This window comes from Hyperolius riggenbachi, chromosome 5 (genome assembly GCF_040937935.1).
Source record: "Hyperolius riggenbachi isolate aHypRig1 chromosome 5, aHypRig1.pri, whole genome shotgun sequence".
In the NCBI taxonomy this organism is placed as follows: domain Eukaryota; kingdom Metazoa; phylum Chordata; class Amphibia; order Anura; family Hyperoliidae; genus Hyperolius; species Hyperolius riggenbachi.
This window is the reverse complement of record NC_090650.1, coordinates 131,401,997-131,414,755: the sequence shown is the minus strand read 5'-3', so window position 1 is coordinate 131,414,755 and position 12,759 is coordinate 131,401,997. Positions and strand designations below refer to the sequence as shown.

At 42.5% G+C, this 12,759-nt stretch overlaps 1 protein-coding gene across 3 annotated transcripts in view; it reads left to right on the top strand.

Annotated features, from left to right (window-relative positions):
• DNAJC13 (DnaJ heat shock protein family (Hsp40) member C13) overlaps positions 1–12,759 on the top strand; it is a 295,032-nt gene that overhangs the window by 142,405 nt on the left and 139,868 nt on the right. For all 3 annotated transcript variants that reach the window (XM_068236264.1, XM_068236262.1, XM_068236263.1), the window contains 4 exons: positions 885–992; positions 4,041–4,196; positions 6,579–6,635; positions 12,059–12,180. In XM_068236264.1, the coding sequence (XP_068092365.1) occupies positions 885–992; positions 4,041–4,196; positions 6,579–6,635; positions 12,059–12,180 (443 nt within the window). The remainder of the gene's footprint in view (positions 1–884; positions 993–4,040; positions 4,197–6,578; positions 6,636–12,058; positions 12,181–12,759) is intronic.

The following is a 12,759-nucleotide window of genomic DNA, read 5'->3' as shown; positions in this document are numbered from 1 at the left end:
ACCTTCTTTGCTACAAATTGTGCCCATTCCAAATGCTGTGGATTGAGGCAAAGACTGTAAATTTCGGTGCCAAGGCATAATTTGCAGCAAAGAAAGTAATTCTGGCTTTTATAATAGGCGCCATGGTACTCTTTTTCCCTGATTCGGTAGCGGCCTGTATAGTCTTATTGACAGAAATCAGACTTGCAGCATGTGGCCTCTAGGTCCCACTGACATTTTTGAATGAATAGTCTGTCTTCCAATAGTAACCCATAGCAGTTGGGTGAAGCATGAGCTGATGTCTGTCAACCAAGTTGCAAACTACTGCAAGCCTGTCATGCTGGATCTTCATTTGATCCAAGGATTTGTTTAGTGTTTCTCCTCTCATGTTCTTCAAGTATGGTATGCCTTATCCCATATACATCCACTTATAATTAAATGCTATTGTAAAAATGTATCGTTTTTCCAAATGTCCTTTTGCAGAAGATTAGCACATTCCCCTCAATACCTCAACAAGCTGAGTAACAGGACTGCATGAACTATGATTGCTTAGCTTCGTCTTCTGGTTTCATATAGATGTGTGTAATGCGGTTTTCTGGAAATAGACATGATGACTCTTGATGATGCTTTTATTCCCTTTGGGATCTTGGCAGGCAGAAGAAACCTGTGAGTTCCTGATCACAAGCTTGTCATGGGAAACTGTTTTATTTCTTTAATGCTTGTATTTAACCAGCATGTAGTTCTTCAGTTGTGTGTGTGACTCGCTAGCACTTTCTCATTTCTGATTACCAGTGATAGCTTGACTTGTGTAATTGTACTGACAGAGTATGTCCTCTATTGTGCAAATGTTTTATCACTCTGGTAAATGTTCTGCCTAATGTAGCCTGAATTCCTTGTCTCCCCAGCCCATGCATGATGACTATGACTTGAGGCAAGAGCAGTTGAACAAAGCATCCCTTCTCTCTTCCAAAAAGTTTCTGGAAAACTTACTAGAAAAATTCAACTCCTATGTGGTAAGCAGCTATTACATTATTCTCAACATTTCCTCATTGATATAAATCGATACATAAAGCCCCCTCTTTGTGATTTTTTTCCCCTGTGTTCCTTAAGCACATCACTGCTCCTACAATAAATATAAATAATATTAAAATGCAAATGTATGTAGTTTAGGTCCCTATATGTCCCCCACTTTTTTGTTTCTTTTCACCTGGTTTACTTGCCTTTGCCTAACTACAGGAACTGTGCAGTGCCAATAACAGAAAGTATGTCAGATAAGGGCACTATGCCCAAAAGGTAGTATTTGAATTCTCCCCTCCCTTTGAATAGTTTACACGTTGATGTAAGCCTGTTGTCTATGGTATATGCATGCTATGGGAGAAACCGTAAGCTGTGTCAGTAAGTAGGGACACTGAGCTGGGTTGAAAAAAAAAAAGAATAAGGCAGAAGTAATGTCACTTTTGGCATCACAGACAACCCACATCACATTTCTCCGTATTCTGAAAATGAACATTAAAAACAACATGATAGTCTCTGTCTCTGTCTCTCTCTCTCTCTGTATATATATATATATATATATATATATATATATATATATATATATATATATATATATATATATATATATATATATATATATTATATATTAATATATATATATATATATATATATATATATTCATATATATATATATATTCATATTCTCATCCCACTTTTAAGTACTCCTGTATTTGATGTTTTAGACCTGTTAAATAAATAAATTAAAAAAAAGCCCCGCCGCACAACTCACCTTGCACCTTGTCCTGGATCCAAACGCTGCCTTTTGCGCCTTGTCAGCTCTCCCGTTCTGCCGCCATGTCCCCCGTATCTGCCGTCATCTTCACTGCGCTGACCCGGAAGTAATCTGAAAGTACTTCCGGGTCAGCGTCATTACAGTGAAAATGCCGGCAGATATGGGGGACGTGGCAGCAGAATAGGAGAGCTGACAAGGCGCAAAAGGCAACGATCGGATCGAGGAGTAGGTGAGTTGTGCAGCTGTGTTTTTTTTTTTTACAGGTCTTTAATGCAGGACTGCTCAAGGGAGCGTGGTCGGGGAGGATAACTGCCATATCCTCCCCGTCCATATTTAACGTTCTAGTCTAGTTAAAGATTTTGACTGACTAGAACGGGGACCGCTGGGGGCACACACCTAGAACACTGGTGCTGGACATATGTCGTAGCACCAGTCACACCACGATAATTTTTTAAAATCACATCCCCTCTCAGTTCAGAGGTACTTTAAATAGTGCAGCTGTGATTTGAACTGTTACTTCTGGTCAACCTTCCCCTCCACCCCAATGAGGCTTCATAACGTTCGTGAACCGGGTGAAGTTAATCTGTACCCTCCCTTCTGCAGTTGTCAGGGGAATTGGATTCTGCATGGCTGCCACTCTCCTTCTCTCATGCACTGTCTGAAAAAGAGGTGTAGCCAAGCTTCTACCCCTCTCCACTCATATGTCCCGCAGGGTGGGACATTCCAATTTTTCCATTCCTGTTGTGTGTCCCGCAGTGTGGGACACAAATATGGCGGGAGCATATGCTACACTGGAAGAGAGATGTTGTTTACAGTGTTTCTGTAAACAAAACTCTGTGCAGTAACTACTGACTACTGACTCCACTGAGATGTATAAAGAAAAGATATTTTGCAACAGACAGGCTCAGGGGGTGTAGGACAATGTCAGACTTTGAATAAAATAGGATTATATATGTTTTTATTATTATTATTTCATATAAAATAACACAAGACAACAGTATTTGCAAAAATTAAACTGAGAGCCAGAAGTTATCCGATAATACACCTCTTAGTAGTGAAAGCGAGGCATGTTTATATAACACCTATAGCCAGTTAACATTATGGAACCATACATCCTTCAAAAAAGAGAGGCTACCTCAGAAATGAGTAGCCACAGACTACATAGTCGAGCCATGTGAAGTCATCCACCTAACCCCTCTCCCCTACCAGGAAAATATAGCCGTCATGCCCTTAGTTAATTGCTTTTTGTGTCAGGGACAATGGAAAATGTCTTTGTTCAAAAGTGATAACCTGCTCCTTGAAACTTCTAAATAGATATGCTTATTGTTCAGAAAAATAAGAGAAGGGCATTGTACATCTACATGCAGCTGTGAAATGCATTGCAGGGAAAAGCAGTCTCTGGAGATTTTTTGACGCCGGCCAGGTTCCCCACTGCTTTGCAACTGCAGCATGGATGAATCCCTTTTTGCCATTCTTTTGAAACCCCCAGAACAAGCATTTACTACACTTAAAAATCTCACTAGTGGGTAATGACTCACCATAGCTTCTGTAAAGGTCATGGGCAGCACGGTGGCGTAGTGGGCAGCACTCTCGTCTTGCATCGCTGGGTCCCCGGTTCGAATCCCAGCCAGGTTAACATCTGCAAGGAGCTTTGTATGTTCTCCCCGTGTCTGCGCGGGTTTCCCCCGGGCACTCCAGTTTCCTCCTACATCCCAAAAACATACAGATAAGTTAATTGGCTTGTCCCTAGACTACAATACATACACTACACAATGTAGACATATGACTACGGTAGGGACTAGATTGTGAGCTCCTCTGAGGGACAGTTAGTGACAAGACTATATATACTCTGTACAGCGCTGCGGAAGATGTCGGCGCTATATAAATATTAAATAAATGAAAAATAAATAAATATACACCTGACCTATATGAAATGGAAATATGGAGTCAGATCTAGTGGTGAATCTCTGTCCATCAGTGAGGTGTAGTGAAGGCATGTTTTGGAAGAAAGATGGGTTTTAGATTTGTGAAATGAGATTATGAATGTATTACTGACTGCAGTTGTACCACAATGCTCTGTCTTTCTGTAGATACCCCTTGTCTTATCAGGTGTCCAAGATCTAGCCCTCTATCAAAACAATAGGAAACATAGGAGCAGCAGTCAAAATGTCTTGTTTTTTCCAAATCCCAAAGTAAAAGGATTTGGTATAGTGGATAATACACAAAATAAGAAGATGAAGTATTTGATCTGGCTTGTGTTTTGGTGTACAGAATTATGGGACCGGTGCTCTGGTTATCAGCTCACTCTTGGACTTCCTCACCTTTGCACTTTGTGCTCCATACAGCGAGACAACAGAAGGGCAGCAGTTTGATATGCTACTGGAGATGGTGGCATCAAATGGTAGAACACTATTCAAGCTCTTCCAGGTATTGCTTACCTTTTCTACTTTTTTTTTCTGGCATGAACATGATGTTACTTAAAGTATGAGGAAGGGGTCACACTTGCATCTGCAGAATACAGCAGCGGTTTTCAGCGAATTAATCTGCATTGTCTGCTGACTTTTGGCCGACAGCCAGCTGACAGCAGCTAACTGTTGTCACTAGGGAATCTCACACATAGGGCTTGATTCACTAAACCGTGATGACTCCTATCACAGCCGCGCTATCGTTTGCGTGCGCATTTGCGAATTTACGCCCGCAAATGCATGCAGAAACGCATGGGAAATTGCGTGCGAAAATGCTTGCGCAACCGTGATATGAGTTATCGCAGTTTAGTGATCCAAGTACATTGTGTGAAAAAAAGCAGCACTGTGGCTTCTTTTACACTGCAAATCACAAGTCTGATTTGCATTTTCACTGGAAGCTAGCAACACAAGAAGAAAAACGCAGTATGCAGGACTTTTTTGTTTCTTAATTGAATCAAAAATTGGAGTCGCATATAAAATCGCTTTAAAGTTTGAATTCGGAATCCCATGTAGTGTAAATGCTATGGTAAATCGCACATTACTTCTACTTCACTGTAATTGTCCATAGGAAAGCATTATCTGTGTTTTTTGAGTGCGATTTTGAATTGCATAAACTGCGTTTGCCCCCTGCCTTATACAGTTATGGCCCTGCGGGACCTTTACTACTAGTGGAATAATGATGGTGCAGATACTTGATGGCTTGTGTATTGCACAGTCCTGGATAGTATGTGATTTAAAGCTAAGCTAAAGTCATGGATATGTACAAAAGGATGACGTACATGCTTCCCCCTTTTCATTAAGCTAAAGTCATGCACAAGACTATTTTCAGTGTAGGAGAATGGATGTGACTTCAGTTTGTGCTCATATTGGAGAGGTTTGCTCACTTCCTCCCGAGGTTACTGCTTTGAGGAGAACTTCCTGTTTCCACACTCCACAGTCTCCCCATATTCATGTGGAGAATTTCCTGATGATTCACGGACATCTTAAAACCATGAATACATTTTCCAAATAAGTATATGGAAACCAGTCCACTATAACACTAAGTAAACCGTGATAATAGCAACCTTTAGGCCCAATTTACACTTAATGCGTTGCGTTGAGTTGCCTCCCATTTTGGCAAATGGGATGCAATTCAACGCAACGCATTAAATTTAAGTAGGGCCTTAAACTTTTTGTAATCAGTTTTAAGAAAATTGGTATGCTTATAAGTACGCTCATTTGGTTCTGAGATCAGACAGGCATAAGCCACACAATAAAATTCAAGCTAAGTAAAGTTGTCTGTAGCAAGGCCTATGCGGTTTATAATTTTTTTTTTTACTTTTGTCACTTTTTTAGCCAGTTAAAATATTTTCAAAGGATTAGTACTAAGCAGTTGTAATTATATATAAACATAATCTTGATAATCTTGTAATCCTGGATACAGCATGACCTCTGCACAGTGGTGCTTAAAAGTTTGTGAACCCTTAAAAATGTTTTCTGTTTTTATATGAATGTGAGCATCACCTGATTTTCAAATAAGCCCTAAAAAAAGATAAAGAAAACCTAGTAAAACAAGTGAAAACAGTGTGTGTGTGTGTGTGTGTGTGTGTGTGCGTGCGCGCGCGCCCACGCGCGCGTGTGTGTGTGTGACAAACAAGAGTGAATCCTTGGGATAATCCTATAATCGAAAGGCAAAATCTCTGGTCCTGATGTTTTCAGTGGGATAACAATTTGGTGTGAGTGTGACCTTGTTTAATTAAAATAACTGACTTCCAACAAAGCCCTATCACACATACAACTCATTTGTGCATGTCTATCATGGCTCCTATAAAAGGAGGGGGGGGGGGTCTGTTAAAGATAACTCCAACTGCAAGGTATGTAATTGTCTGAGTAGTGTTGGTGTTTGAATTCAGTACATTGAATTCTAACACCGGAATACTTCTGACCGCAGCTGTTCAGCACACAATTGAGTGGACAGGTTCAGGAGGGGTTCACTGCCCTGCTGTCACATTGCGCTTCAGGTGACGCCGATACTTCCTCCTTCCAAACTGGTTATTCGTATTTCCGAGTTCACACTTAGTTCAAACACCAACACTCTCCAAGAGGAATTGATTGTCCTTTCTAAGCAACTAAAGGCCTGTCTCACATGTTGTGTATAGAGTGGCATGTATTGTTACTTCCTCTCATGTCACAACTAACAGGAAGTCATGTAAATTCGTCAACCTGACGCAAAGTAAAACAAACTCGACAGATGCTTTAACACTCACACTATTGGAGTTTAAAAAAAAAGAAAAGAAAGAGCATTGATCTATATTCTAAGAAATTCTTGTATTAATGTTAACACTTTTTTTCTGTTTTATCTCAGCACCCCTCCATGGCCATTGTGAAAGGCGCAGGTTTAGTAATGAAGGCTATTATAGAGGTACGTGGTAAAATTGAGTTGATGCACCATGGAGGTATTTCATGTGTTGTGATGACTACTTCCTTATGGTTTATAAAAGCATTCTCATGTTTAAGTCTTTTTATACACATTTAATGTATTGACTGATAATGAGGGGCCCAGTATCCTTAGTTCTTAGTGATCAATCTGAGTTTAACCACTTGCCGACCTCCCACAGCCGATGGGCGGCGGCAAAGTGGACGCCGAAAGGACCGCAATACGCCCAAGGGCTTTGCGTCGTTTCGGCATGCCGGGGGAGCGATCGCGTCATTGATGACGCGCGCTTCCCCCAGCAACTGGCTCCGCCCACCCGAGACGACAACCGGCCGGCCGTTCAGAAACGCCGGCGGGTTATTAACCCCACGATCGCCGCTACAAAGTGTATAATACAGCACGGTGGCGTAGTGGTTAGCACTCTCGCCTTGCAGAGCTGGGTCCCCGGTTCGAATCCCAGCCAGGGCACCATCTGCAAGGAGTTTGTATGTTCTCCCCGTGTCTGCGTGGGTTTCCTCCGGGTACTCCGGTTTCCTCCCACATCCCAAAAACATACAGATAAGTTAATTGGCTCATCCCTAAATTGGCCCTAGACTACAGTACTTACACTACATAATACAAACATAGACATATGATAATAGTAGGGATTAGATTGTGAGCTCCTTTGAGGGACAGTTAGTGACAAGACAATATATATACTGTACAGCGCTGCGTAATATGTCGGCGCTATATAAATACTAAATAATAATAATAATAATACACTTTGTAATGTATACAAAGTGTATTATACAGGCTGCCTCCTGCCCTGGTGGTCCCAGTGTACGAGGGACCACCAGGGCAGGCTGCAGCCACCCTAGTCTGCACCCAAGCACACTGATTTCCCCCCCCCCCTGCCCCCTGATCGCCCACAGCACCCCTCAGACCCCCCCCCCCCACCTCCCAGACCACTGTTTACACCCAATCACTCCCCTAATCACCCATCAATCACTCCCTGTCACTATCTAACGCTTTTTTTTTATTAGGTCCCTAACTGCACCCTGGGGACTCCTGATCACCCCCCCACCACTCAGATTCTCCCCAGACCCCGCCCCCCCCCCGTGTACTGTATGCATCTATCCCCCCTGATCACCTGTCAATCACCCCCTGTCACTGCCACCCATCAATCAGCCCCTAACCTGCCCCTTGCGGGAAATCTGATCACCCACCCACACCATCAGATCGCCCGCAGATCCGACTTCAGATCACCTCCCAAGTGCATGGTTTACATCTGTTCTCTCCTCTAAACACCCACTAATTACCCATCAATCACCCATTAATCACCCCCTATCACCACCTGTCACTGTTACCCATCAGATTAGACCCTAATCTGCCCCTTGCGGGCACCCAATCACCTGCCCACACGCTCAGATTGCCCTTAGACCCCCCCTTATCAATTCGCCAGTGCATTATTTACATCTGTTCTTCCCTGTAATAACCCACTGATCACCTGTCAATCACCCATCAATCACCCCCTGTTACTGCCACCCATCAATCAGCCCCTGTCACTGCCACCCATCAATCAGCCCCTGTCACTGCCACCCATCAATCAGCCCCTATCCTGCCCCTTGCGGGCAATCTGATCACCCACACCATCAGATCGCCCGCAGACCCGCCGCCAGATCACCTCCCAAGTGCGATGTTTACATCTGTTCTCTCCTCTAAACACCCACTAATTACCCATCAATCACCCCCTGTCACCACCTGTCACTGCTACCCATCAGATTAGACCCCTATCTGCCCCTAGGGCACCCAATCACCCGCCCACACCCTCAGAACGCCCTCAGACCCCAGCCCTGATCACCTCGCCAGTGCATTGCTTGCATCTATTCCCCCCACTAATCACACCTTGAGACACCCATCAATCACCACCTGTCACCCCCTAGCACACCTACCCATCAGATCAGGCCCTAATTTGCCCCTTGTGGGCTCCTGATCACTCGGCCAAACCCTTAGATCCCCCTCAGACCCTCTTCCGATCACCTCCCCAGTGCATTGATTGCATCTATTTTCCCCTCTAACCACCCCCTAAGACACCCATCAATCACCTCCTGTCACCCCCCCCTAGCACTCCTATCCATCAGATCAGGCCCAATACAACCTGTCATCTAGGAGGCCACCCTGCTTATGACCGGTTCCACAAAATTCGCCCCCCCATAGACCACCTGTCATCAAAATTTGCAGATGCTTATACCCCTGAACAGTCATTTTGAGAAATTTGGTTTCCAGACTACTCACGGTTTTGGGCCCGTAAAATGCCAGGGCAGTATAGGAACCCCACAAGTGACCCCTTTTTAGAAACAAGACACCCCAAGGTATTCTGTTAGGTGTATGACGAGATTTTTTTTTGTCAAAAGTTAGCGAAAATCGATTTTTATTGTTTTTTCACAAAGTGTCATTTTTCACTAACTTGTGACAAAAAATAAAATCTTGAACTCACCATACTCCTAACGGAATACCTTGGGGTGTCTTTTTTCTAAAATGGGGTCACTTGTGGCGTTCCTATACTGCCCTGGCATTTTAGGGGCCCTAAACCGTGAGGAGTAGTCTAGAAAACAAATGCCTCAAAATGACCCGTGAATAGGACGTTGGGCCCCTTAGCGCACCTAGGCTGCAAAAAAAGTGTCACATGTGGTATCGCCGTACTCAGGAGAAGTAGTATAATGTGTTTTGGGGTGTATTTTTACACATACCCATGCTGGGTGGGAGAAATCTCTCTGTAAATGGACAATTGTGTGTAAAAAAAATCAAATTGTCATTTACAGAGATATTTCTCCCACCCAGCATGGGTATATGTAAAAATACACCACAAAACTCAATATACTACTTCTTCTGAGCACGGCATTACCACATGTGTGGCACTTTTTTGCACCCTAAGTGCGCTAAGGGGCCCAAAGTCCAATGAGTACCTTTAGGATTTCACAGGTCATTTTGCGACATTTGGTTTCAAGACCACTCCTCACGGTTTAGGGCCCCTAAAATGCCAGGGCAGTATAGGAACCCCACAAATGACCCCATTTTAGAAAGAAGACACCCAAAGGTATTCCGTTAGGAGTATGGTAAGTTCATAGAAGATTTATTTTTTTGTCACAAGTTAGCGGAAAATGACACTTTGTGAAAAAAAAAACAATTAAAATCCATTTCCCCTAACTTGTGACAAAAAATAAAATCTTCTATGAACTCACCATACTCCTAGCGGAATACCTTGGGGGGGGGTTCTTTCTAAAATGGGGTCATTTGTGGGGTTCCTATACTGCCCTGGCATTTTAGGGGCCCTAAACCGTGAGGAGTAGTCTAGAATCCAAATGCCTCAATATGACCTGTGAATAGGACGTTAGGCCCCTTAATGTCTCAAAATGACCTGTGAAATCCTAAAGGTACTCATTGGACTTTGGGCCCCTTAGCGCAGTTAGGGTGAAAAAAAGTGCCACACATGTGGTATCGCCGTACTTAGGAGAAGTAGTATAATGTGTTTTGGGGTGTATTTTTACACATACCCATGCTGAGTGGGAGAAATATCTCTGTAAATGGACAATAGTGTGTAAAAAAAATCAAAAAATTGTCATTTACGGAGATTTCTCCCACCCAGCATGGGTTTGTGTAAAAATACACCCCAAAACACATTATACTACTTCTGAGTTCGGCAATACCACGTGTGGCACTTTTTTGCAACCTAACTGCGCTAAGGGGCCCAAAGTCCAATGAGCACCTTTAGGCTTCACAGGGGTGCTTACAATTTAGCACCCCCCAAAATGCCAGGACAGTAAACACACCCCACAAATGACCCCATTTTGGAAAGTAGACACTTCAAGGTATTCAGAGAGGAGCATAGTGAGTCCGTGGCAGATTTCATTTTTTTTTGGTCACAAGTTAGCAGAAATGGAAACTTTTTTTTTTGTCACAAAGTGTCATTTTCCGCTAACTTGTGACAAAAAATAAAATCTTCTATGAACTCACCATGCCTCTCAGTGAATACTTTGGGATGTCTTCTTTCCAAAATGGAGTCATTTGGGGGGTATTTATACTATCCTGGAATTTTAGCACCTCATGAAACATGACAGGTGGTCAGAAAAGTCAGAGATGCTTCAAAATGGGAAAATTTCACTTTTGGCACCATAGATTGTAAACGCTATAACTTTTACCCAAACCAATAAATATACACTGAATGGATTTTTTTTTTATCAAAGACATGTAGCAGAATAAATTTGGAAAAAAATGTATACAGAAATTTTACTTTATTTGAAAAATGTCAGTACAGAAAGTAAAAAAAAATCGTTTTTTTTTGACAAAACTCATGTCTTTTTTGATGAATATAATAAAAACTAAAAATTGCAGCAGCAATCAAATAGCAACAAAAGAAAGCTGTATTAGTGACAAGAAAAGGAGGTAAAATTCATTTAGGTGATAGGTTGTATGACCGAGCAATAAACCGTGAAAGCTGCAGTGGTCTGAATGGAGAAAAAGGCTCTGGTCCTTAACCTCCCTGGCGGTAAGCCCGAGCTGAGCTCGGGCTATGCCGCGCAGGAGTATTTCTCAGGGTCTGTTGAGGCGATTCGCCCCATTCAAAGTGCTGTGCGCGCAGCCAGATCGCCGTCGCTCTGCGGCGATCGCCCGCACGCAGCGGCGTAAGAGGGCCCCCCCCCCCCCGCCAGAGCCCTGTGCTGTCCGGAACAATGAGTTCCGGGCAGCGCTATGGGCTGAATTGAGTGCGCCTGACGTCAGGACGTCGGCTGACATCCATGACGTCATGCCTATCGTCGCCATGGCGACAGGAGAAGCCAAACAGGGGAACGCGTTATGTACGCGCTCCATTGTTTGCTATTGATGCCGGCGACGATCGCACTAGAGGGCCACATGCGCCCTCTAGTGGTGTTTCATGTAGCTACCACTCTGGTAGCTTTACATGAAACAAAAAAATTTTTTTTTTTAAAAAAAAGAATTTTTGCCCATTTGGCAAAATAAATTAACCGCCAGGGAGGTTAGGGGGTAGAAAGACTGTGGACCTCAAGTGGTTAAAGAGGCACTGTACCTACATATAGCAGATTGTAGTAAATTATTCAGGATACCCACTTTTATAGTAATTTTCCTGGTTTCAGCATCAGAAAAACTTCCAATATTCATATAATGCTGTATACTGAATGTAGCCTTGCCCTACCAGTAACGTTTAGCCTGGGCTGATAAGTTATTCAGAATTTCTCGGCTTTGGAAATAAGGGACTGTCTGCAGGTTCAAACAGGTGCATTTTTCTAACCATGTAATAATTATATATTGGGGGGGGGGGGGGGGTGAAGGTGTTTAAAAAAAAAAAAACATTTTAGGTACATTTTTGTTTAACTTTTCCTTTTTTTTTTTCTTTTTTTTTTTATTGGGTTAAGGAAGCGGACAAAGAAATTGCAACGAAAATGCAAGAGCTGGCTCTCAGTGAAGGTGCCTTACCTCGACACTTGCACTCTGCCATGTTTACAATAAGTATTGATCAGAGAATGCTTACCAACAGGTGAGTGGAACAGGACAATGCTCCTGTGGCTATACAGTTGAGTGATTTCCATTCATCTAAAAGAACATTGTTCAGCACGTTTTGCAAAAATTAAGGTAGATTTTATTTTTACAACAATTTGGAATGTTTTCAAAAAAGAAATGTAGTGAAGTCTGTGTGCTTAATTGTTTGCTAGTTTTGGTATGAATAGTTAGAAAAATATTCAATTTCCCCTAATGCCAAAACATAGGTGGGCTGGTATGATGATGCTTGTTAGCTAATTCTCTCCATGATCAAAAAGACACACATTTCTTCCAAAAATCGGAAAATTACATTTTTGGTTCCAGTGCAATGTTACAAAATGATACCAGTTTCAAGTTTAAAATGCTTTGTTCAAAATGTTATTTCCAACTCTGCTTATTTTAGTGTCAGTAGCCAGTGCCCAGAATTTGTTCATGTCAAACTAAAAATATTTAACCAACAAATACAGGCGGTCCACTACTTACAAACTGGTTCCATTGCAGGAGATTGTAAGTTGAATTTGTTTGTAAGTTAAGTCCTGTGTAAAATAAGTAAAACAGGGGATATTTTATTTACTTT